At 32.1% G+C, this 27,806-nt stretch overlaps 2 protein-coding genes across 15 annotated transcripts in view; both read left to right on the forward strand.

The window, feature by feature from the left end:
* The window catches only part of Senp7 (SUMO specific peptidase 7), a 137,237-nt gene extending 123,787 nt beyond the window's left edge, over nt 1-13,450 (forward strand). For 10 of the 11 annotated variants that reach the window (XM_013362776.4, XM_078044317.1, XM_021733079.3 and 7 more), the window contains 8 exons: nt 1,135-1,257; nt 4,225-4,317; nt 5,136-5,260; nt 6,357-6,409; nt 7,126-7,169; nt 7,281-7,349; nt 8,041-8,191; nt 11,056-13,450. In XM_013362776.4, the coding sequence (XP_013218230.2) occupies nt 1,135-1,257; nt 4,225-4,317; nt 5,136-5,260; nt 6,357-6,409; nt 7,126-7,169; nt 7,281-7,349; nt 8,041-8,191; nt 11,056-11,193 (796 nt within the window). In that variant the 3' untranslated portion in view covers nt 11,194-13,450. Of the gene's footprint in view, nt 1-1,134; nt 1,258-4,224; nt 4,318-5,135; nt 5,261-5,457; nt 5,532-6,356; nt 6,410-7,125; nt 7,170-7,280; nt 7,353-8,040; nt 8,192-11,055 lie in introns of those variants that run through there. The other variant, XR_005726943.2, reaches the window with a different exon arrangement.
* A 3,961-nt stretch (nt 13,451-17,411) lies between these two features.
* The window catches only part of Impg2 (interphotoreceptor matrix proteoglycan 2), an 88,221-nt gene continuing 77,826 nt past the window's right edge, over nt 17,412-27,806 (forward strand). For 3 of the 4 annotated variants that reach the window (XM_078044320.1, XM_078044321.1, XM_078044322.1), the window contains exons 1-2: nt 17,412-17,715; nt 18,163-18,411. In XM_078044320.1, coding sequence (XP_077900446.1) covers nt 17,631-17,715; nt 18,163-18,411 — 334 coding nt within the window. In that variant the 5' untranslated portion in view covers nt 17,412-17,630. The remainder of the gene's footprint in view (nt 17,716-18,162; nt 18,412-27,806) is intronic. The other variant, XM_021733083.3, reaches the window with a different exon arrangement.

A 27,806-nucleotide genomic window follows, 5' to 3' on the forward strand; every position in this document is an offset into this window, starting at 1 on the left:
GGGATTACAGGTGTGTGCCACAGCTTGGAATACAGTTTTAATAACTATTTTAATGTTCTTTTCAGCTGTATTAATTCTGTATTAGCATCACTTAATTTTTCTCTTTATGATGAGTCATAGTTTTTGTTTGTTTGTTTGTTTTAGTTTTTTTTTTTTTTTGGCCTCTTTCCATGTCTGGTAATTTTTTTTTGAATACTAGAAATTTTTTAATTCCTATAAATATGGTTGAACTTTGTACTGGGATGCAGTTAAATTAATTGAAAATAGCTTTCATGTGTCTTGTTTTTAAGATTTGATAAATGAGACCAACAAATTAATTCCCACCACTCATGAATACTCCACCAATTGTCTCGTGAATTATGAGGTTTTCCTGACTGACTAGTAGGAATGGGCACCATTCTTGGTCTGTGTGAATTCTGACTATCATTTCTTCTGATCATTTTGGGTAGTTATTTCCCATGCTTGGGTATTTTCCTCACACACATCAAGTGGTCACTCTAGCTGTTTGGAGTTTCCTGTCTACACAGTTTTTCCTTTGTAGTATTGTAGCTAACTCTAGCTACTCAGCCTGCATAAATTGTTAGAAATTGCAGAATTTCCTAATTATGAAGAGTTTAGTCACTTAAGAGATTGAAGTATAAAATTATATTGAAGAATTTTTTTAGGATAGAAATAGACTAAGAATTCAGATAGTAGTCACATTTTAGTTGTTAAAGTTTTCTAGATTTATTTAGGAGTGTCATAGTTTCAGTCTTATTTTTTCATATGATTATTTGACTAATAATTTTTTCTATCTTCTTTGAACTGTTGAGTTTTCTGGGGACAGGTACTTTTATATCCCCTTTTCATGTGTCTCTTTTAAATGTGGTGTTTGATCCATGTTAGAAATTGGATAGATACTTGTTAATTAAATGAATGAATAAATTGGGCAATTTCAGTGTCAAATGGTCTTGATAACTAAAGAACAAATGGAAAGCTCAAATCATAGATTTAATCTCTTAGAAATTCACTTTGAGTCTTTTTTATACTTTGAATTTAATTGGATATAATTGATAGTGATTTCTAGAACATAGAAGATAGTTGGAAAAAACAAGGTAAAATCTAAAAGTAATTTTGTGGGTGGCTACTTTACAGGTATCTTATATTGGAGAAGGCATCAGATGAACTTGTTGAACGAAGTCACATTTTTAGTAGCTTTTTCTATAAATGCTTGACAAGAAAGGAAAATAATTTAACAGAAGATAATCCTGATCTTTCGTAAGTCAATCCTCTAAGGAGGGGAGGGGTAGGAGTATGGGGACAGGAAAGATGGTAGAATGTGATAGACATTTTTACCCTGGATACATGTATGACTGCAAATATGATGCAACACTACATTGTGTACAGAGAAATGAAAATTTATGCTGCAGTTATGTACAATGAATCAAACGAATTCTGCTGCCCTACACACCTAATTAAAATAAATAAATAAATAAATAAAAGAAACTGAGTAGATTAATATATATATACACACACACACACACACACACACGCACTATTAAGAATCACTTTTTAGCCTTATATTATTCTGCTTCCTGTGACAGGGAGGCTAACTCTTGTAGGCCACATTTCTAATTGCATGTTTCATAGGGGTTCTAGAAATTAGAGGGCCAGGAATAAAGAAGTCAGGCTATTTTCTCTCTATCCTATTTGCCTTGGGCTGTGATTTTGGGCTTTATTTCTTCTCTAGACTCTCACTGGACAGATCTACTAGATCTCCAGTTTCTGGTGAGACTGCTGCTTCCCTTTTCCCTGTACTCTCTGGGCTTAGCAGTTTCTAAATATAAAACTTATCTTTTGTTGCCTCACTGCTCCCCCCCCCACTGCCCCCGCTTTTTCTTTTTTTCTTTTTACTTTCTTTTACTTCTGTAGCCAGTTTCCTATATTACATAATCAAAAGATAATGATTATTTTTGTTTTCCTCATTATATCCTTGCTGACCTGCAACTATTTAATTAAACTGATGGAATATGATAGTAAATGCCATATTTGTTTGCATTTTGGTTAAATTTCTGTACAAATTCCCACCCCTAACTAATGCTTGGTCTGATACGAGTGTGTATGAATGTGTGTATACACATAAGCACACACATCTCAAAGCAATCATTAATATTCACAAAAAGAATCCCTATAAATCAGGGGTGTATGTGTGTGTGTGTGTGTGTGTGTGTGTGTGTGTGTGTGTAAAAGATAAGACAATAGCAAATCAGCAAGAGAAACAAACTTTAATGGCCAATAATGAATCCACTACAAAAGGCTCAAACTACTAATCTTAAGAAACTGCAGAGTAAATGGTAAATATACTCATTATCATGGTATATGAGATCCTATGAGGTTTGGCTTCTTTCCATCTCCTTAAACTCATTTCACAACCTATCTCTTCTCTCATTTACCATACTTCAGTTCACCCTACCTGTTTCAGTTTTAAAATATGTTTAGTTCTTTTCCATTTACTGCCTAAAATTTCTTCTGGTGCTTTTTTGTTTCACAATATGATCTCTATAATCATGTCAGTTGCTCACTTATTTGTTTTCTGTTTCTCAACCTAAGGTCTCTGTGAGGTCAAGGACTTTGTCTCTCTTATATCCACCCTATCCCTGATCTCTTTTTTCAATTCTTAACTGTATAGAAAATACTCAATTAAATATCAAAGTGTTTGAAATATACTAGGGACTCAAAATACAAGAAGATAACAATGCATATTACTAAATACAAAGAGAACTCTTAAATATTTAATTGAGTATTTTCTACATAATTAAGAACTGAGAAAAAGAGATCATGTTGTGGCCCTTATATTCTCTACTATTTTCCTTGCCTTGCTTTATGTCTAATATATTCTTAAGTAAGATTAGCATCAACAGGAAGCTTACCAAACAATAATATAAGGAAACAAATAAAATTAGGTGCTTGTTTTGAAGATTCTCAAATGAAAAACAAGTTAATAGTCCAAATGCTAGCTGAAAGTAATTTTTATAATTTTATGATGGAGTCATTCTTAAATAAGAAAATTCAATAGACATATGATTACTGATTACTTCATGTACAGTAGTTAATCTTTCACATGGTACCTATTTCCTATTGCATCTTCTTTGGCTCATTCTGGATTCTATATACTTCAAATATTTATGCCAGGTGTTTTAGTTAGAATTATCTACTGTTTATCTGAATATATTGCAAAAAATTCTGCTTACTGTATTACTTGTTATATAAGTATATAAACATTTAATAGTTTTTTCCCTGCATAAAAAGAATTTCTTCCAGTGCACAGAGTCAGAACTCACATGTCACCTTCTTTATGCCCATATTAATCCTAAAACCTTTTTGTGACATCCAAACTTGATTTAAGTGTGCAAAAAAAAAAAAAAAAAGGGAGGAAAAAAAGAAACTATTGTGTGTGCACACTAACTCTGTTGGAGATAGCTATTTTATTAGAATTTCTTTCTACCCTTATACTGCTTATATTTTAGTTACTTGTCTAGTTTTTTCTTCTTTCATTATAAATTATTTTAGTGCAGTTAAAGATTATTTTCATTATTTGTTCTTAGAAACCTAGTAAATATTTGTTGAAGAAATAAAAGAAAGATGAATGAGTGGTGGATACACTTAGCCTTGTCCTGTTATTTCTGAAATAAAGGGAGAAAAGTTTTATGTTTTAATATCTAAGAAAAGAAGTCTCATATTTTCTCCTCCATTAAGTATTAACACCTCCTTCATCACAGATACAACATTTAGACAGGAGCTGAGGTTATAGCTTACTGGTTGAGCTTGCATGAGGCTCTAGGTTCAATCCTCGAACTATATAAAATAAATAGGTGGAAAGAAATTAAAAAAAAACATTTGGACAGTTTTTTTTAAGGGTAAATAATTTGCAACATACTCAGATGGAGCCAAGAAGAATAAATAGGCTTAGATGTTCTTAAGTGCTAAGCCACTTTGGAACCTACAAAGCATTTAATAAATTTCTGTCTTTATTTGGCATATTTCACCATCGTTCATAGTGATCAAATTTAAGAACAACCAGGAGTTAATACAAGAGAATTTATTTCTAGTGTGTTAAATTATACATTTGGAAGAAAATGCTTAAATAAAGTTAGCATTTTCAGCATATAAAAATGGCACTTGAAGTCTTAATCTTAAATTTTATTTTTTTTTATAAATCAAATTATTCATGTTTTATATTCCCAGAATGGCACAAAGAAGACATAAGAGAGTAAGAACATGGACTCGTCACATAAATATTTTTAATAAAGATTACATCTTTGTACCTGTGAATGAGTCGTGAGTATTTCTGATTATTAAGAAACAAATTAGAGATTGTTCAGAAAAAAATATTTGTGGTATTTTTGAGACTAATAATCAGTAAAAAAGCATGAGTACATAAATCCCAGGTATTATTTTTAACTTTTTGTTCTGAATATAGCCAAAACAATGAATTTCTTACTTTGAATTTTAGTTTGATAATATGTATGTTGTAAATATGGGGGAGAAAAATAAAAGGAAAATGGCTTCAAGACTGTAATGATCGAGACTTTACATTTTTTGATTCAAGGAAAGATCTTCTAAATAAAAATCAAAAGATACAGGGTGAATCTCAAATTATTAAGACAACAAACTTGGGGCTAAGATTGTGGCTCAGCGGTAGAGTGCTCGCCTAGCATGAGCGGGACCCGGATTCGATCCTCAGCACCACATAAAAATAAAGATAAAAATAAAGGCATTGTGTTGCGTCCATCTACACCTAAAAAAAAAAAAAAAAAAAAAGACAACGAACTCTTTAAGTACTGATTCAAAACAAAAATCTGAGTCTGTTCATTAAAGCAGATCCTCAAAAGAAAACATTGACTCTATGAAAGCAAACAAAGTTTGAATTATTCAGATTTTTGCCCTAAGTAGTTTTAATTGTGGCTTTGATAACTTTGGTTATTTAATTAGTTTTGGAATGTGTGTTCTACATTACATCAGATATTACAATGGATAGCTTCAAAATTAATGTGAAGTTTGTCATACCTACTTTCTCAGAATGTAATTTGAGAATATATTCTTCTATACTGCTTAGAGTTTTTCATGTTATTAAGATTATAGTTCTTTTTCAACAGGTCTCACTGGTATCTTGCAGTCATTTGTTTTCCGTGGTTAGAAGAAGCTGTGTATGAAGATTTTCCACAAACTGTACCCCAGCAATCCCAGACTCATCAATCTCAACTTGACAACAAAACAATAGGTGACAACATTAATGTAGATGGTATTTTTAATGATGACAATAGTAAAATGGTTACGGGGAACAAGATGAAGTTAAAAGTAGTCTATTTATTATTAAATTACTAGAAGGAAGAGTTAAAAAATTTTATGCCAGATATCCAGTCCTCTATATAGATAAAATATAATTGTTTTTAAAAATATTTATTTTTTTTGTTGTAGATGGACACAATATCTTTATTTTATTTATTTATTTTTATGTGGTGCTGAGGATCGAACCCAGGGCCTCACACATGGTAGGCGAGCACTCTACTGCTGAGCCACAATCCCAGCCCATAGATGAAATGTAATTCTTAAGTTATATTTGTCGATGCCAAGTTTTATTGTAGCATTTTTAAAGAATAACTTTTCTAATATGACCAAGAATTCATGACAAATCTTCAGGCATAGCTTGAAATCTCTCATTTATTAATATAATTTAATACATTTTTATAGACTTGTATTTCAGAGGGTAATACAGGATTTCTTATAATTCTTCCATGATTTTTCTTATTATAACCTACAATCTTCATTAAGTAAACAAATCTACTTTCTTTGAGAAAAAAGTCAAAATTATTTGATTTATAACTATAGCTTAAATAATAAGCATAACTGATAATAGCCATTCTACCATTAATTCTATTCAAATATTGTGGGGAGGGAGAAAACCTGATAAAACAACTGATTATTTTCAATTTTCTCTGATCCTTTTGAGCTTCAAAAGTATATTTATGCAAAACTCTTTGGTCATAGAAGAACTGTTACTCAGCAATTAACTACCCATCACAATAAAACAGGAGACATTTTGATTAATGAGCTGTCTTTGAAGACTGTCTTTTTATAGGAAATTGGCTCGACTAACTGGTATTTCAGGTTTGGCCCTGGGGTTTATGTATTGCCTAAACCCACCATCAATTATTTTCATTGATTGAATTTTATTTATAACATTAACTATGAAAAAAAATAGATCCCAGGTATTTTTCCTTTACTTCGTTGCATATAAATTACAGTTTAAGCTTATCTAAATTATCTGTACCAGACATACAATGAAGACTCAAAATTGCCTCATTATCTCTTATTAGAAAATGACTTACATGCTACTTCAACACTCTCCTTGAGTGCCGAGGATTCTCAAGTAAGTGTACTACTGTACATAAGTGAAGGAAGGAAAACTCGTGAATATAATGTTAACTATAAAATAGGACATAACTCAATGGACAGGAATTGGTATTAGTGGCTCATAGTTAAATTGTGCTGCTTTAAAATTCTTTGAAATCTTGGGGAACGAGAACAAGAGAAGTTTTCATTTTTCTATCTGTTTAGCTTGCTTTAGCTGTCCATCATAATTTTCATAATTAGAAAAATAAAGATACTGAGAGTGTCCTCATTAAAGAAATTTATTTAAATTTGACCTCTTGTTTCTCAGATATATAACCAAAACCATACATCAACAAAAAACACAATTCCCCATTTCTTCTCCCTTAATGCAGATTTATACTCTGCTTCTTTTGTTTCAGAGGAAAAAAAAGTATCTCTACTTGACATCATAAATTGGGTTAGAGAATGTATGTAAAGGCAAATTTTCCTATTTATAATGAAAAGCAAATAGAATTCAAGTTCCAAATTGTTTTTTAGACCAAATTAAACCTCCAAAAGTATTACTCTTACCAGTATAGGAAAATAAATCACTGAATTTTTGGAAAATGAAATTAGTTTACTTCAGATGATGAAAAGAACTCATATATGAAATTTTAATTTCGAAGTTGTTTGACACATTTTGAGGAGTAACTGAATATTAATGTATTCAAACTGGTTTTAATTGCAAAGTCATAAAAATTCATGTTATTTCAGAGTACCGAAATGAGTATGTCAGTACCAAAGAAAATGTGTAAAAGGTAAGTTTGTGCTATAATAATAATGATAATAATACTACAGTTTTGTAAATGTATTTAGGTATAGTTCTTATAAAAGTATTTCCATCTTAATTCTTCCTTTTCTTTAAATAGGCCATGTATTCTCATACTAGACTCCTTGAAAGCTGCTTCTATACAAAACACGGTTCAGAATTTACGAGAGTAAGTAATAGCAATATTACCATTCAATTTGTTCCCTAAAAAGCCTCAGTAATTTTGAAACTACCTTAAAAATTACTGAAAACACTCTTATGAGGAGTCATATTTTAATATGCATTTAAACAAATCCTGAAAATCTAATCAATAAAATCTTGTTTTATGTGTTAATATTTCTGAAGACTACATGAAGAGTAAACTCAGAATTTGTATTCATAATAGAACAAATTTTATAATTTTATAAAGAGCATTGCAAATATTAGTGATTCTCAAAGTATTACCGGGGTGGTGGGGGTAACTCACAAATTAACATCGGGGTGTGTGTGTGTGTGTGTGTGTGTGTGTGTGTGTGTGTGTATGTGTGAGATATTTTTGTGATTTACTGTAAGGCCTGGAAAATTCAGGAATGTGAATGAAACTAGTCATTTGTTACTTTACTTTATAATATAAATACATCTTTTTGTATTTAAGTTGTGAAGTTGAATTGTTCAATAAAAACTAGCTTTTAGTCTGAAAATCATTTTATTTTCTTTACAGTGGCACTTGTGAAGGCTCACTGAATATGGTTTGCATTGTTAAAGTTCAGCCTTTGGAAATTAGTTTGATACAACATATCTGGCAGCAGATGCTTTTCTTCATAAAAATATTCATATGGATCAATTCCTACTAAAATCACTTTGCTTACTGATCATTTCAGGTATTTAGAGGTAGAATGGGAAGTTAAACGAAAAACTCATCGTGAATTCAGCAAAACAAGCATGGTTGACCTATGCCCTAAAGTTCCTAAACAGGATAATAGCAGTGATTGTGGAGTGTATTTACTACAATATGTGGAAAGCTTCTTCAAGGTATGTGAAGATATAAAGAAGATTTTTATTCACAGTTATTAGCATATAACCACAAATTTCTGGGTAAGCAAAGAACAGGAAAATGTTACAAGTAGTCAAAAAAAAAAAAGAAGAAGAAAAAAAAAAGAAGTAGAACCACAAATGACCCATATACTAGAGACAGCAGACAAGAACTTGAAAATGATTTAATTACTATGTTAGAAAAAATAAGCCAAATATGAACAAAATTAATGAAAAAATGAAATTTAAAAAATCACATGGACATTCTAGAGCTGAAAATGTGGAATAGTATAACTGAAGTTAAGAATTTATTTAGTGGTTTTAGTAACAGACTAGATACTGCAGAAGTTAGGATTAGTGTATTTAAAGAAAGGACTATAGAAAGTATCTAGTGAAAGTTTGGGGAGAAAAAAGAATGTAAAGAAAACAGTGTAAGAGTCAAGGGTGAAAACAGTTAAAATTTGTAGTTTACATGTATTTGGAGTCTTGGAGAATTGGAGAGAATGAAAGAAAGAACAATGCTGATATGATATTTAAAGAGAATTTCCTCAAAGTAAAAGACCTGTTTATTCATAGCTGTGGAAATACAATGACAAATATGACTGTTATTTTCTAGTTCAAAGGGACTCTATACAACTGTAACAATAGTAAAGATTTTTAGTGGCAAAGAATCACTCTTTGCTTTTTGAATGATCAGCCATTAGCAATATCATTTATGAAGATGGGTAAAGGAGCAAGGCATTTTTGACCAGGAGTCTGCTTAGAGAATGCTTAAAGGTGCTTTCAAAAGCATAAGGGTTAGAACTTTTTTGATGTTTTTAATATTGGAGAGGAATGATAACATATAGTAAAAGATATTACATGTTATGGAGAACACTAATGTCTATCATAGTGGTTATTTACCCCTATTCAGTCAGTTTTTCCACCACTGTGACAAAAAGACCTGACATGAACAATTTTTAGAGAAGGAAAAGTTTATTTGAGGGCTCACAGTTTCAGAGGTCTCAGTCCTTAGATAGTCAACTCAATTCCTCAGTGCTCAAGGTGAGGCAGAATATCATGAAGAGAGTGGCTCATATGATGATCAGGACGGAGGGAGAGAGAGACAGACAGACACACAGATACCACTTGCTAGATACAAAATATGTACCCCAAAGGCATGCTGCTAAAGACCCACTCCTCCAGCCACACCTTGCCTGTCTTTAGTTAGCACTCATATGAGTCCATCAGAGGATTCTCTGGTTGGGTTAAGGCTCTCCTAACCCAATCATTTCTCCTTTAAGCCTTGCATTGTCTCACACGTGAACTTTTGGGGAACACCTAATATCTAAACCATAATACCCCCCTTTTTAATTCCACACTAGAACCTCAACTGGTAATAATTCTGGTTCTCTTAATACTCTTTCTAAATAGATTTAACTTTGTTTAGAGTACTCCTGTGCCTTATTACTAATACATTCTGTTTCTATACTTTATATAGCTTCAGTCCATAGAATACTTCATATAGTTATACTTTATATAACTTCAGTCCATAGAATCTTTGTAACTGTACCCTAACAAAAATAAAATTTATTCTAATAAAAATACTAGACAATAAATCTCCACTAGCATTTGCCGGAAGAAATCAGTCCATCATTTCAGCCTTATATCCTGGAGCTATTAATTCTTTCTTTAAGATGGAAGTCCTAACATCTGGCTTTTAGAAATATCAAATTAGTAAAAATAATCCAAGGGTCGCCTTATTTAGCAATTGTTGAAAAATTCAAGCACAGAAGAATACCTTTGCAGTTGCAGTTTGTAATTTCTCACTTAAGTTTAACATAATGGAAAATGTAATGGTTCTTAAGCAATTGAATCAGTTATTTCTTAGAATAAAAGAGAGCCTTTTGTAGATTTCTCTATTTTTTATCTGAGATTATTTTTCACTAAGACTTTCTCAATTTTTTTTTTTTTGGTGACACTTAAAATTGAACCCAAATATTCTACCACTGAGCTACATCCCCAGCTCATTTACTTTTTACTTTGAAACAGGGTCTCACTGAGTTGCTCAAGCTGGCTTTGAACTTGTGATACTCTTGTCTTAGTCTTTTGAGTTGCTGGGATTGCAGATGTACACCACCACTCCCAGTTCTATTTGTTTTCATAGTTTAAAAATATTAACATGCTGAGAAAAAATTGTGTTCATATCATTCCTTTTTTTCCTCCATGGTAATGGGGATTGAACCTAGAGGTACTCTACCACTGAGCTACATCTGCAACTCTTTTTATTTATTTATTTTTAATTTTAAGACAGGGTCTCACTAAGTTGCTCAGGCTGGCCTCAAACTTGTGATCCTCATGCTTCAGCCTCCCAAGTAGCTAGAATTACAGTTATGCATCTTTGTGCTGGGCAACCAGGTTGATTTCTGAGTTATGCTGAATCTATTTAGCAGTTCTGTTTGTTATACTTCACTTAAACACTCATTGTAGCAAAATAGATTATATTTAATTTCAATGATCAAAAGTTAGGAATTTAATGAAAATGTTCTAAATTTGATTCTGGTGAAAGTTATACGATTCTGAATAAACAAAAACCAGTCGTAGGGCTGGGGTTGTGGCTTAATGGTAGAGCACTTGCCTAGCACATGTGAGGCACTGGGTTCAATCCTCAGGACCACATAAAAATAAATAAAATAAAGGTACACGTTCCTCTGCAACTAAAAAATAAATAAAAAATTATATTTTCAGGTGAATTGTATAACGTGAATTATACCTCAATAAAGTGTTATTTTAAAAAGCAATTTTTCATTTCCTATAAAAATGAAATTAAGACACATTTAAAATTATGTTGCTAAAGTGATTGCTTTCTTTCTTTTTCTCATTAGGATCCTATTGTTAACTTTGAACTTCCAATTCATTTGGAGAAATGGTTTCCTCGTCATGTAATAAAGACCAAACGGGAAGATATTCGAGAGCTCATTTTGAAACTTCATTTGCAGCAGCGCAAGGGCAGCAGTAGCTAGTTAATCTGTACAAACATGACACATATGTTCTCTAAGATTACTGGAAAGCCGCTTACCAGCATTTGTGTTAGCCAGCTCACAGAGAAGAAAATAACTTTCAGTAGTTTTATAAGTCATTGAACAAACATTATTATTTAAAATATAGAAGATATATTATTAGACTTGCTGGACTCTCATAGATGGAGTGGGAATGAGGGTGATATACATAAAACTTATTAGATAGAAATTAAAGTTTCATAAGTATTTGATATTTTTCTGATAAATATGCTTGGATTATACAATAGCATATGTAATGTGGGAATGTTTTTGTAAATAATAAAACTATGTGATCTGTACTTCCACATGACTGGGTGTTGATGGGAGTTAGGTCCTCCCTGGTGCCAGCCCCAGTGCTTGTCAAATTTGTTGACAAGTCATATTGTATTGTATTTCTGTTCTTTGCAGCTCAAGCATGCAGTATGAATACTGTGTATTTTTTTAAAATAATTTAGTATCAAGGCTTCAGAAAATGCCATTTACGGCATCCCTTCTGTATAGTGTAAAAAAAAAAATTCATGTTAGGAAGATGATGAAAACTCCTCTTTCAAAGCGCAGCTTATTGTTGTCAACTGCTAAACACAATTGCTCTGCTCTATTTTTTTTTCCCATTACTTTTGATGTCTCATGTGGGGAATTTGAGGATTTAGTTCATTTGTTTGGGGTAAAATTGGGAACAAAAAATTAACTGAGTTTTAAAAAATCATATATGTATCCAAACTTAGTTTATTTGAGGTGTAGCTATAGAAATATCCACTTACACATTATCACAGAATGTATATACACAATTTCTGTAAGTATAGAAGATAAAATCGGTGTCTTCATATCTTTAACAAAAATACCCTCAAAGTTCTATTTATTATTTAGAACCAAAAATATAATTTTATAGCTTAGTTTACCCAGTATTCATCTGCAAAGCCAGATTGCTCTCATTACTTTTATATTTTTAAATTGTAGTTTTTAGAGCCCTGTGATCCGCTATGGATCTTAAACCTATGGCGCTTAATAGTTTATTAAATATTCAGGTAACAGTTCTATTGAATTCATGTGATGATGGTGGTATTATGTATGATTAAACACCTTAGAACCTTCTAATGTTATCAGGAATATTTTGAAAGAGACATGATCGTATTGTATTTTCTCAGATAAGAATACTTTTTTAAAGAATTTTATTTTAATCTTGTTTTAAGCATCTCTTGGATTCACATTATAACTGTAAATCAATTAAACAAAAGCAATTTAAGATAAAGTTAAAAAATCAGAATATTTCAAAATCATGTAAATTGAAGTTGTCAAGTTTATTTTTCAGTGTCCTTGGCTTTTGTTATCTTGTCACCATCTTTATATTGTTAAAAATATATGTCTTTTGGAGATTGCATATAAAGATGGTTATAATTGCATATTCCATTCCCAATTTATGTGTGTGTTGTGGGAGAGAGACTTTTTTAGGTGACTATTAATTGTTTTGTACATCTAATTTTGGGGACGCAAGTATATAAGACATCGTGTGATCTCTTAACTTTTTGTTTGTATGTTTTTAAAAAATACCACTGTCCTTTATTATGTTTTGGAAATTAAAATTAATTTTCCTAAATTCATGTGCAAATAATGCTTTGAGGATATAAGTATTTTATATTAAACATTTCCAATTAATTAAATTGAGTTGTAATTTTTTCTAAAGAAGCACAAGCCATTGTTATAAATAAATTTCTAAATGCATGATGTCCTGAGCATACCATGTAACTGCTGCTTACATTAATTTTTCTCCCAACTTTAACAAGTATATACTTAATTTGAATGTCAGTTCAGGGAAATTTTTTAGTACAGGTTGAGCATCCCTAATCAGATAGGAAAAATGTTCCAAAAATCTAAAATCCAGATGTTCCAGAATCTAAAGCTTTTCAAATACCAATGTAATGCTACAAATGGAAAATTCCACACCTGACCTCATGTAATGGTTCACTGTCAAAACACAGGTACACTAAAAATATTGTGTAAAATTACCTCAGCATATATGTGTATGAAATAAAAATAAATTTTATGTTTAGACTTGTGTCTCATCCCCAAGATATATCAAGGGTCTACAAATGTTCCAAAATCCAAAATTCAAAGTACTTCTGCTCCCAGACATTTCAAATAGGGATATTCAACCTGTAACTACTATTAGCCAACATTTTGCTAAGCACAAAAAATAAACTTTTTAAACTCTTTGAAAAAGAAATGCTCTTATTCCTGAGTAATTTATGGACACACAAATAACTTAAATATTCTCTGGTAAGAACAATGGAGTGTCTTTGGGAACTTGGTGGGGATTGGGGAGGAGTCGTTCAGCTTTATAGTGTGTGTGTGTGTGTGTGTGTGTGTGTGTATATTGATGCCTGTGTGTGGGTGAAAGTGAATGAGGGGAGATAAAAAATAGTGAAAAGGGTTGTTAGTAGCCAGAGAAATCATTTGTAAATATTATACTATTAATTTATGAAGATTGGGATTAAACAAAAAGGCCTTTTTTAAAGTCATATCTAATCACTGGAATAGGACTTTGTAAAATCTTAATACCTCTTTAAATTAGTTTTTTTTTCTTCTTATGTCAAGAAAAAAAAGTTCTACGCTTGTCATATAGAGCCCATCCTATTTTGTTCCAGCCTGTGTTCTATCCTGATCTTTCTATTGTCTTCTACCTTTTAGTTATGCAGAATTATTTATTCATGCTCTAAGTACTTCTCTCTGTAGCTTATTCTTTTTTAAGAAATTCTTTTTGTAGTTGTAGATGGATGGAATGCCTTTATTTTACTTATTTTTATGTGGAGCTAAGGATCGAACCCAGTGCCTCACATGTGCTAGACAGGTGCTCTGCCACTGAGCTACAGCCCCAATCCACTGAGCTTATTCTTGAGGAAGTTTGAGAGGTTTTCCTATGAGCTGTTAAGACATGGTTCTGTGTGTATTGGGCTTCTGCTGCTGTGGCCTGGGTGGTCTCTTCTGTTAAAACTGAATACAACCCTTCTGGGGATTGGATAAATCAGTCAGTACTTCTATAAAGACAGTGTTTTGTGTTCTACAAAATGAAAATGAAGTGGGATTATGGACTGTTGTTCCATGACTGTGAATTTTAAAGCCCAAACCATAGATGGTCCTCTGGAATTGGTATTGTGACATTGTATTTATACCTGTAGGTCTTGCATATGCTATTTCCTTTTCCTAGTACATCCTTTCACTACTTCTTGTGAACTTTTTTTTTTTTTTTCCTTCAAAAACTAACTCTAGCTGGGCATGGTGGAGCCTATAATCCCAGAGGCTAGGGAGGCTGAGACAGGAGGTTTGTGAGTTCAAAGCCAGCCTTAGCAACAACAAGGTGCTAAGCAACTCAGTGAAACCCTGTCTCTAAATAAAATACAAAATAGGGCTGGGGATATGACTCAGTGGCTGAGTGCCCCCGAGTTTAATCCCAGTATCAAAAAACAAAAACAAAAACAAAAAAACCTCTAATGTCACCACTCCCACATTTGTTCAAGCAGAATAATTCATTCTCTCCTGCATCCTCATAATAATTTGTATATGTATTACATCTCTCTTATTACAGTATTTATACACGTTAGTCTTTGTGTTCTATAACCTCCTTAAAGACTGGAAACATTTTGATTTTCTTTATTTAGAAAATTGAGTAAGCACTCAATAAATGATCCTCAACAGATTTGGAATTAAGTATGGATGAAGCAATTTGGAACTCCTCTCTGGAGCAGTTTTTATGTTCAGTTTCCGGTATGTTGGTGATTTGGGGACTCCCTCACCCTTTGGTACTGAGATTGAACCCAGAGGCACTTAACCACTGAGCCACATTCCCAGACCCTTTTTTTACTTTAAGACAGGGCCAGCAAAAGTTGCTGAGGCTGACTCTGAACTTGGCAATTTTCCTGCCTCATTGGAATTATAGGTGTGTGCTTGGGACATTTCTTGATGCATAACAAGATTTAAAGACTTTCATATGAGATTTGAAATATTTCATATAAAGAATTTCCTTAAATGTAAATGCAATAAATATTTTTTTCTGAGCATTTAAATACCAGAGAGAGAATCTGTTTCATCTTTAGGTGAAAATCCAAAATTCTTGGTAAGGCTTTTAAGCTACCACAGTTAGCTTCATTCTCAATCTATTTGCCATATGTTCCTATCCTGCTGCAGCAAGTATCTTAAATTTTTTGTATTAACAGTACACTTTTCCACCTACTGATCATGACCAAGAATTTCTTTCCTAACTCAATTCTTAATACTAACCACAACCATATCTTCCCACTGAAATACCAACTAATCTATTCAAGTACCAGCTTAAACATTATCTTTTCTGATAAATTCCCTCTACTTTTCCCAATTGGAGTTAATCTTACTTTTGGCAATCTCAAGGTTTAATCTCACCTACTACTCTGTCTCATAGACACAGTTATTCTAAGAATGCTATGATTAAAGTTATAATTACAGAAAATGTCAAGTTAAATGGAATTTATAAAATGATGAATCTATTTAGAAACAAATGAACAGGCTGCAGATTTTTTATTACTTTTATTTTTTAAAAGGTATAGATTTTGAAACTATAAATTATGTTTTGTAGCAGATAATATAACAGATCTTTTTAAGTTCTAAAATTCTCTACTTGGAATATAATTTAAGGAAAAATTTTTTTTTGTGTGTGTCCTGGAGCTTAAACAAAGGAGAACTACAAAGCTTGAAATCTCTTTAGATTTTATGAACACTTGTAATACAATGAATATACCAGGCATTAGTTCCCAAGAATTTTCATATTTCTTAGTTCTTAACCAGCAACCCCATGACACAGGCAAAGATCATCATACCTCATTTTTTGGGTGGAAAAACCAGCTCAAATATCTTAGGTGGTTAACAAAATCAAATATTAAGTGTTAAATCCAGGGTTTGAGCCCAGGTTTTCTGAACATAAGCACAGGAATGTTTCCAAATTGTTGTGATTCTCAAGATTTTTTTTAGCTTTTTGGAGTAGGCCATCAAAAATAATAATTTCCCATTAATAATACTTGTTATCTGAATGTTTCCCTTGTTCTGAATTGTCAACAAAAAATATTTCTTAAGACTTTAAAATTGTGCTTAGTTAATGTAATTTTCAGCTTTTTTTTTTCTCCTCACACAGTGTGGCAAATAAATTTCTTATAAATTTACTGATATTTTATAGGGTCAATTATGCACATGTGTTCAATGGTTACTTATATTTTTTAAACTTTATAAAAGAAGAAAATATGAGACAATCTTGAAAAAATATGCTTGAAATATTGAAATATCAACTAGTCTATTTTCCTAATGCATAAAATGACATTGAAGATGACTTAGCTAGTAAAAGATTTTTAAGAGAAATGTTCTCTAGACATTACAAAACGTGTTTTTCCCCAGAGAACTCCCAGAGATACATAAAGTAAAATGTAAATTGTTATTTGATATTAAATCTTAGCTTCCACAGGAATTTCAACAAACTTAATTGACTTCTACTAGATTTATATGATAAAAACAACTGTTCTAATACATTTTTATTTGATTCCTTCCTAGTAGAGGATATCCTTTCTTAAGAGTTCTTCATGTAGATAAAAACCCTAAGCCTCACATTCAATAGCAAATTAATCAACAAAGATATCTTCACAGCTCTCATTTATGTTAAGTGATTACTGTGTGTTGGGCACTATTCTAAGCAATGTTGTGAGGATTAAATTAGTTAATTAGTTTAATCCATCACAGCAGCTCTACCAGTAGTTTGCTTTACTGTTACTATTCCATCTTATGCATAAGGAAGAAGACTGTGATTACAGTGAATGATTTCCAGATTTTATATTAAAAAGGCAAATTTACAAGACAATAGCTTTCTGACAAAAACTAATGATTTTTTTATATAGTTATGTATATATTATTGAAGCAGGTAGGTATAGATAGTCTGGGCATTTTTATGCTTACACATCCTAAATCCTAGAACTCGGTATGTAAGGATCTATCAAATTTGACTGGTGGATTCAGAAAAGTTGGAAAAGTCAGTGAATTATACATGAATTATTTGTAAATGAACCACTTGTTAAAGGCAAGGAGAGTGTTAGTAAAGAGCTTAGCTACCTAGATTAGAATAAAGAAATTGTCTCTCCCCATCTGTTCTAATTAGCTTATCTCGTCTGCTTTCATAGCATGCTGGTTATTTCAGAAAAGAAGTGAGAGCTACTCTGAGAAGACACCATTTTATTCACACTAATTTATAATGATTTTGGAGTGGCTGTCCATTCTCAAACACAAACTTTTAAATCTTGGACCTTTCCTGTAACAATTTGTTACTGGAATTTTCAAGTCTTTGTATGCTCAGTTAAGGATTTTGCCCTCTTTTTATTTCTTTGATTTTGGCTCAAATGATTATGTTTCCTCTTTTTGGGAAGATTTCTCTGGGTGTTTTGATATTTGTTCTGATAGAAGGAAACCTTCCATCATTAACAGGTAATTTAAAAGTCTATGTTTGTTTTATCTACATAGCTGTAGTATATTTTCTTAAAAATACTATTATTTGATGTGATTGAAATTGAATAAATAGTACTCTATTAGTCTTTGATATTTCTTTATTTAAAATATTCTAAAATATCTGTAGTAACTTGAGTCTTCCTCTTGATTACTAATTCCTGGCTCAAGTCCCACTTCCCCTTATTTCTTGTGTTGAAATTGGATATATCCTTGATTTCAATAACAATCTTAGAGTAAAGGAGTAGAAATTAAATGGAAAATATTGAAAACTTCACTCCTTTCCTTCTTAGATATGCAAGTCTGTCTATAATCGGAGTATCAATTTCAAAATCCAAATGTGGCACAAGTGTCAGTTTTGTTTTTAGTTGCCTTTTGTGCCCTATCTTATGCCTCATCAAACGCTTTGATTGTGCTTTCACTCTATAGTACAAACCTACTTGGTTTTTGAAGAGATCCAAGAAACCAAGAGTGCAGTTTCTTTTCTCCTGCCCAAAGAATCTATAGAACGTTCTCTACCTACTGAGAAGCAGCAGCTTCTGGACCACAGAGAAGCTGAAAGACCTTGGTTCCTTAGAAGGCGGCGATCTATTTTGTTTCCTAATGGAGTAAAAATCTGCCCAAATGAAAGTGTGACAGAGGCTGTGGCAAACCATGTGAAGTATTTTAGAGTTCGAGGTAAGAAAACATCCTAATCCTTGGGCTCCCATAAAGAAATTCAAACATTATTCCATTACATTGATTAGTATCACATCGTAAGTCAAAACTTGTGATAATTTAGACAAAACTGAGCCAAATATTATCTATTTGCTATGAGCAAAGAACTTGCTAAGAATATAGTAGTAATATGATTTCAGAGGGAAATTTACGTCACTCTGAAATATGAAAAGTTTTAAATCTTTTAAGCACTTCAAGAATACTGGTTTGTATTGCTGGAGGAATTAATTTTGCTTCTCTCCATTACAATAATTTACCTAAATTTGTAAATTATTATATTTATAATAAGATTATATTTGCCAAGGTACACTCACCTGCCTCCATATTGATGAAAATATAATCAATTTATTTTGATTATATTTGCCAAGGTACACTCACCTGCCTCCATATTGATGAAAGTATAATCAATTTATTTTGTAGTTTAGACATTCCACAGATTGCTGTCTAGTTAGGACATACAAAAATTTTTATGTGTGAAATGGTAGCACTTCTCATGGTCCCTAAAGCATGATAACTTGGATTTTATTTTATTTTTTTAAAACAGTATGAGCCTTGAACTTATGCCTTTGGTCATGTGAATTCACTCTCTTTCTTACATTTACTAACATTGCTTAGTTGACCTTACTATGTCTCTTAGTCCTTTGGAGGATTTCCATGCTCTGATTTTTGCTGTTCAACAGCCAATAAAAAGCCATAATATGGATGCAATGTTAGTAAGCTAAAGTGGAGATAAATGATGAAATGATAATGAAATCAGGCTTGTTCAGGCATGCATGCATTCATTTTTATAACAAATGTTTAGTAAGCATTTGCTATCTTCCAGGCACTAGGTTAGATGAGCCTCTGTCTGAGCTACTATTATCAAATTATTTTTCTCTTCTTTGTCCTTATTTTCCATACCACATTAATAAAATAAAATAGAAATTTAGTATCAGATATTATATATATTTGATGTTTTTGTTTGTAAACTGGTAAAATGTATAGCAGCTCTTTTTTTTAGTATATTTATATTTCTTCATTGTATTTGGGGACCATCAAAAACTAATAAGCAATATGCTTTTCTTTTACTTTTTTGTTCTTTTTTATAGAACCATATCAAACTCAGGGCCTCATGCATGCTAAGCAAGCACTCTATCACTAAGCTTTATCTCCATCCCTTTTCCTTTTCCTTTTCAAATGAGATTCATTGACCTGACATTTTGTAAAATAGGACATAACCAGGAATGGGAAATTTCAAAGAGAATAGAAAGAGAATAAAGGAACTGAAAGTGAATTAGAAATACTATTATTTATGCTATCTGGATTTTTACTTTGTATTATTTTTAAATAGATCATCATATTTAGACATCTCAGCTGCTGGTTAATAGTGAAGAGAAAAGGACCAGTCACTTAAGGAACTAGTAATACTTTGTGGTTGTTTTGCTCTTGTTTTTATAAATTCAAGAGATACTATTGAAAAAGAAGCCAACAAAAAGAAAAATAAGTCATTCTTGGAATAATAGATTTTAAAATGTAGATGGTAGGAATGAAATCATTGAAAAGAGACTTCATAAAACTAAAATGATTGGCCTAGCACATCAAGATTAAAACAATGTTTATATAACTGTTACTGTCGTGATAAAAAACCCCAATATTTTGTTTGTTTTTCATTTGGGGAAATGAATATTTCAACTACGTCTTGATTTTGAAGAGATAATTTGGATTATAGCCTTAAAGTCAAATATTTGAAACTTGAAGGGAGGGATATATCTACTGTTCAATTTGTCCTAATAATTTGCCCAGTTTTTCCTTAATAGAGAATTTGGCATCAATTGCTAGTCGGTGCAACAAATTTGAACAACAACAAACTTGCATCTTCCATATTAGAAAGCAATTGCATTTAGATTAATATTCAGTAAAATCAAACGAATAGGACACTTAGAAACGAATGTCATTAATAGTCTCCTTTTTTAAAAATCATATTTGCAGCTGAAACTTTTAAAGACAGCTTTGATGGATTATAGGCATTTAAAGTAAACTTTGATTAGTTTTGACAAATATATTTACTCTTGAAGTCATCACTACAATTAAGGAATTTATCTTTTCCATTACTTCTAAATGATTCTTCTTGATCCTTTCTAATTCCTCCTTCCCTTAACTGCATCTCTTCCAATACTGAGGCTATCTGTCTATCTATTATCTATCTCTCTCTCTCTCTCTCTCTCTCTCTCTCTCTATCTATCTATCTATCTGTCTGTCTGTCTTTATGTATTAGTTTGCATTTCTATAGTTTCACATATAAATAAAATAGTATGTGCTCTTTTTGTCTTTTTTTTACTCAGTATAATTATTTTGAGATCAATCCATGATTCTTTTGTGTAGCAATAGTTTATCTTTTATTTTTGAGTAGTATTCCATTTTGTGAACACACCCCAATTTGGGATATTTGGGTTGTTTTTAGTTATTAGCAATTATGAAGAAAGGTATTATGACCATTTGTATTCAAGTTTTTGTTTGAACATGTTTTCATTTCTTTTGAGTAATTTTAGCATGGCTAGGTCACATGACAGGTATTTATTTAACTTTTATTTTATTTATTTATTATTTTTTTTTTAGAGTGAGAGTGAGAATTTTAATATTTATTTTTTAGTATTTGGCGGACACAACATCTTTGTCTGTATGTGGTGCTGAGGATCGAACCCGGGCCTCACGCATGCCAGGCGAGCACGCTACCGCTTGAGCCACATCCCCAGCCCTTTATTTAACTTTCAAAAAAGTACTTATTTTTTAATTGTAGTTGGACAATACCTTTATTTTATTTATTTATTTTTATGTGGTGCTGAGGATCAAATCCAGGGCCTCACACATGCTAGGCAAACACTCTACTGCTGAGCCCCAACCCCAGCCCTATTTATTTAATTAAAAAAAAAAAACTGTCAAATTGCTTTCCAGTATGACTGGCGTTATTCTCACAGTTTTAGATCTCTAGTTTTTCTACATCCTTTCAACTCTTGGTGTGTGTCAGTCTTTTTTTTTTTTTTTTTTTTTTTTTAATATGTGGTGCTGAGGATCGAACCTAAGGCCTCATACATGGGAGGCAAGTGCTCTACCACTGAGCCACAACTACAGTCCTGTTGTCAGTCTTTTTAAATGTTAGTCATTCTAATGCATGTATTTTTTGTGGCTTTAATTTGCATTGTCTTAATGACGAATGGTTTTGACCACATTTTTATTTATGGGTAGAGCACATTTTTATATCTTTTTTTTTTTGTATATGAAGAGTGCATTCAAATATGTTGTCTATTTAAGATATTGGATTGTAGATACTTGGGAGGCTAAGGCAAAAGGATCCTAGTTTTGAGGCCAGCCTCAGCAATTTAGCAAGAATCTGTCTGAAAATAAAAAATAAAAGAGACTGAGGATATATAGCTCAGTGGTAGAGCATCCCTTGTTCAATCCCATCACCACCACCACCAACAACAAAAAAACAATGAAGGCTGTTATTGAATTGTAACAATTCTTAATATATTCTGAATACTAGTTCTTTGATATATGTTTTGCACACATTTTTCCTAATTTTTACTTTTTATTTTCTTAATGATATCTTTTGAGGAGCAGAAGTTTAATTTTGGTAAAGTACCATTTATCAGTTTTTGTTGGGGGGGATTATGTTTTGGTGTTGGATCCAAGTTTGTTTAACCCAAGATCATGAAGTTTCCTCCTATTTTTTCCTATAGAAATTTAAATTTTTAGGTCTGTATATTTAAGTCTATGATCTACTTTGAGTTAATGATGTATATGATACGTATGGATCAATGCTGATTTTTTGTATATACATGTAAGTTGTTCTAGCATTATTTACTAAAAAGATCATTTGTTCTTGCCAGCATACCTATATAATCTTCTGCATAAACTTCTGTATATTTCTATATTCTTCATTTTGTTCCACTGATCTATTTGTCTACTTTTGTATGAATTCCCATTATTTTTTTTTCTTTTGGGTACCGGGGTCTGAACTCAGGGGCATTCAACCACTGAGCCACATCCCCAGTACTAGCTTGTATTTTATTTAGAGGCAGGGTCTCACTGAAGTTCTTAGCACCTTGCTGTTGCTGAGGCTGGCTTTGAACTTGTGATCCTCCTGTCTCAGCCTTCCAAGCAGCTGGGATTATAGAGTGTACCACTGTACCCAGCCAATTCCCATTATTTATTACTGTAAACATTAAAATAAGGAAACCATATAGTGTAAATTCTTCAATTTTATTATTTTTTAGATTTATTGGTTATGCTAGCTCCTTTGTACTTTATACAAATATAAAATCCTTTGTACTTTATATAAATATAAAACCAATCTTCTAATTTATACAAAAAAATGTTGCTGAGATTTTGATTGTGATTACAAGTTTAAAGATCAATTTGGGAACCTGTCATCTTAAGAACATCGAGTCTTTTGATGTATGAACATGATATATTTTTCCATTTATATTCAGATCTTCAATTTTTCCCAACAATGCTTTATAATTATTTATATTTTCTTTTTTGTTCATTTATTTGTTAATTCACACATGCAACCTTAATTCATAATGATTCTGCCAGTTACTAGAATAACCACAATAATAAAGTCAATGTAGAATATGCAGAAATAAAGTATGTACAAGGTGTATATGTGGGAAGGACATATGTGAGTATACATCCATGCCTGGGTTAGTAGAAGCCAGTTGAACTGAATTTTGAAGAATGGGTTGGTATTTTCTAGAGAAAATATGCAGGGTCTTGGAACTTAAAAGCTAGGCATAGTTCTATATATTTAAAATGTACTATGCAAGGGGTAGAGTCCCAATGGATAAGGCCATATCTGACCCACACATAGTGTTGCCAGATTTAGCAAATAAAATTCAGGGAACTGAGTTAAATTTGAATTTCAGGTAAATAACAATATTTTTAGTGTATGTATACCCCATGTAATATTTGATCTGCAGGTTTGCTGGCTCTATGTCTTTAGGAAAATTTTTCTATTTTTAAAATTCTGTTTTTTCTTTATTGAAACAGGAATAAATACTACTATTACTACTACTACTACTACTACTACTACTACTACTACTACTATTACTAATGTCTTTAAGGATATATTGGCTAAGAGTTCTAGGGTTATTGTAGATCCTAAGTAAATGACATTGTCATTGATTAAATGGTAGGAGTATATAACTAATGTTTTATTCAGTGCATAGATCATGCACATTTTATCAGATTTTGTCTTTAAGGATTTCACATTTTTTTTCCTGCTATTGTTAATGATTGTTCTGATTGGTCCCTGCTAGTATGTAGAAATATAACTGATTTTCATATATTGATCTTTAATCTTGCAACTTTGCTAACCTCCCTTATTAGTTTTAGTACCTTCTTCATGTATTCCTTAGGGTTTTCTCCATGGATGATTATTTTATCTGAAGAGTTTTCATGTTTTCTAATATGTTTGCATTTTATTTCATTTTCTTGCCTTAACAAACCAAAATTGAATGTTCTACATGCTTTGGTCTTTACAATTCCAAAAGGAAAATATAGCAGCCCTAAAAAATGACTGTTCCTTACTGAATTTCTAGATTTATATGTATTAGATAAGAAACCAGCCTGAGACCTAGCAGTAGTGTTGAAGACAGATTAAATGCTGGCATTTCCTTCTTCAGAATATTGTCATCACATTTTCCCTTTCTCTACCAGTCCAGGGCAGGGATTATCTCTGTTAGAGGAGAGGCGTTTTTAGATTGGTTATCTTCTCTAAGACAGAAGGTTATCGTGAGCAGTAACTAAAGGCTAATGAAACTTTTTTTTTTTTTGGCAACAATGGTGTTCTAAAGAGGCCTTGTGATAGGTCAAATAGTGAAGTATGTGGCATTTGTTGAACCATATCCTCAGAAGTTAGGTGTATATTTAGTTATAAAATAAACTCTTAATATTTATTCCAAAGTGGTTGTACTAGTTTACATTTCTATAAAAAAAATGAGGGCTATGTTTGCTCTAAAGTCCTGCTAAATTTTGGCGTTGCCCATGTAAAAAGTTTCAACCATTCTTGTTTGTACGTGGAATCTTTAATTTTCTCTGAAAGACCAATGATGGTGAACACTTTTTTTTCTTAAAATTTTTTTTAGTTGTAGATAGACACATGTATCTCTGTTTATTAATTTATTTTTTTATGTGGTGCTGAGGATCAAATCCAGTGCCTCATGCATGCGAGGCAAATGCTCTACCACTGAGCTACAGCCCCAGCCTGTTGAACACTTTTTAACACGCTCATTGGCTATTTTATATTTCTTCCTTTGTGCAATGGCTGTTTTAGTCCTTGTCTGTTTTAAAAATTGCATTGTTTGGGCCTGGGGTTGTAGCTCAGCGGTAGAGTATTCCCCTCACATGTGCGAGACCATGGGTTTCATCCTTAGTACCACATAAAAATAAATAAGTGAAATAAAGTCATTGTGTCCAACTACAACTAAAAAAATAAATACAAAAAATGCATTATTTGTTTTTAAATTAGGGAATTGTAGCAAATTTAAAAATATCTCAAATATCAATTCTGTGTTAGATATATCTGTTTTGAATATTATCCTCCATGTATAGATTGCCTATTAATTTATACTAATAGCATCTTTTTTTTTTTTTCAGTACTGGGGTTTGAACTTGGGTATTAAGACACTGAGCCACAACCCCAGCCCTAGTAGTATCTTTTGATAAGGGGAGACTTCACAGTTTGATAAATTCTAATTTATCATTTTAAAATAATTGTTGTTTTCTGTATCCTGTGAAACTTCTACATATCCCCAAGACATGCAGATATTCTTCCATATTTTCTTTTAGAAATTTTATAGTTTTAGCTGTCATATTTCAATATTTTTATATGTAAAGTATGAAGAAAAGGTTGAGATTAATTTTCTTCTTTCCCTATGGATATATAATTATTTTGTCTAACAATATTTTTTTTAATAATTTCTCTGAATCACTTCATTTCAGAACCTGATGTTATAGGCATTCACTTTTTTTTTGTTTTTGTTTTTACTGATCTAGACATTTACTTTTGCATTATCTTTTGGTATATACTTAACTTTTGTTTGAATTTTTAAAAAAATCTAATAAAATTTATTTTTATTAATTTAAGACCAGTATGGGTAAGGATACAAAATAATGAAATAATAAATATATAAATAATTTTCAATAGTAATGAATTCTCTCTCTCTCTCTCTTTTTTTTAGATTCACTGTGGTATGTTCATATATGTACATGGGAAAGTTATGTCAGATTCATTCCACTGTCATTCCTGTTCCTTCCCTTCCCTTCATTCTCCTTTGTCTAATCCATTGAACTTCTTCCCCTCACCATCCCTGGTTTTGGGTTAGCATCTATATAACAGAGAGAACATTTAACCTTTGGTTTTTTTGGTATTGGCTTATTTCACTTAGTGTGATAGTCTCCAGATCCATACATTTACTGGTGAATGTCATAAAGTCATTCTTCTTTATGGCTGAGTAATATTCCATGGTGTGTGTGTGTGTGTGTGTGTGTGTGTGTGTGTGTGCGTGTGTGTATTGTATATGGACACATATACATTTAATTGTATATGAACACAATACCTTTATTTTATTTATTTACTTATTTTTTGTGGTGCTGAGGATCGAACCCAGTGCCTTACACATGCTTGGCCAGTGCTCTACCACTGAGCCAAAACCCCAGTCCTACCACAATTTCTTTATCCACTCGTTGATGGGCATTTGGGTTGGTTCCATAGCTTAGCTATTGTGAAATGTGCTGCTATCATATTAATGTAGCTGCATCACTGTAGCATGCTGATTTTAAATCCCTTGAATACACACTGAGGAGTAGTATAACTGGGTTAAATGGGGATTCCATTCTTCATTTTTTTGAAGAATCTCTATTCTGCTTTCCATAGTGGTTGCACCACTTTTCATTCCCACCAGCAATGTATGAGTGTACCTTTCCCCCCACATCTTTGCCAACATTTATTGTTACTTGTATCCTTGAGAATTGCCATTCTGGTTGGAGTGAAGTGAAATCGCAATGTAATTTTTCTTTGCATTTCTCTAATTGCTAGAGATGTTGAACATTTTTTTTCATGTATTTGTTGACTGTTTTAGTCAGCTTTTTCACTGCTATGACTAAAAGATCTGGCCAGAACAATTTTAGGGAAGAAAAGTTCTTTTGAGGGCTCACGGTTTCAGAGGTCATAGTCCATAGAAGGCTGGCTTCATTCCGTGGGGCTCCAGGTGAGGCAAAACATCATGGCAGAAGAATGTGGCAGAGGGAAACAGCTCACATGATTGTCAGGAAGCAGAGAGAGAGGTTTCTACTTGCCAGATACAAATATATAACCCGATACCATGCCCCCAATTCCTACCTCTTCCAACCATACTCTACCACTTCAGTTACCACTAAATTAATCCATATCAGGGGATTAATTCACTGATTAGATTAATCAGGATTAATTCGCTGATTGGGTTAAGACTCTCACAACCCAATCATTTGTCCTCTGAATCTTCTTGCATAGTATAACATGTGAGCTTTTGGGGGACACCATATCTAAACCATAACACTGTTCATGTTTTTTTTTTTTTTTGAAAAGCATATTATTAGTTCCTTTGCCCATTTATTGATTGGGTTTTTTGTTTTATTGGTGTTAAACTTTTTGAGTTATTTGCATATCCTGGAAATTAACACCTTATTCAAGGTGTAGGTGGCAAAGATTTTCTCCTATTCTGTAGGCTCTCACATCACACTCTTGATTGTGTCCTTTGCTGTGAAGAAAATTTTTAATTTGATACCATTTCATTTATTGATTTTTAAATTTTACTTCTTGCACTTTAGGATTCTTGTTGAGTGGTTCCTAAATTGATATATTGGAGTGTTGTACCTACATTTTCTTCTAGTAGGTGTAGAGTTTCTGGTCTAATAATTATGACTGTGAGCCACTTTGAGTTTTGTGCAGGGTAAGGGAGTTAAACTTCATTCTACTACATAAGGATTTCCAGTTTTCCCAGCACTATTTTTGAAGAGTCTGTCTTTTCTCCAATGTATGTTTTTGGCACCTTTGTCTAGTCTAATTTGAGATATCTGTGTTTATATGGGTTTGTCTCTGTCTTGTATTCTATTTCATTGGTCTTGCTGCCGGTTTTGGTGCTGACCCTGCTGTTTTGTTACTGTAGCTCTGTAGCATAATTTAAGATCTAGTGTTGTGATGCTTCCTTCTCTGCTTTTCTCACTAAGGATTGATTTGGCTATTCTGGGCCACTTAGCTTTCCAAATGAATTTCATGACTGCTTGTTCTATTTCTACAAAGGATGTCATTGGAATTTTAATATGAATTGCATTAATTC

Source organism: Ictidomys tridecemlineatus, chromosome 3 (assembly GCF_052094955.1).
Source record: "Ictidomys tridecemlineatus isolate mIctTri1 chromosome 3, mIctTri1.hap1, whole genome shotgun sequence".
Taxonomy (NCBI): Eukaryota; Metazoa; Chordata; class Mammalia; order Rodentia; family Sciuridae; genus Ictidomys; species Ictidomys tridecemlineatus.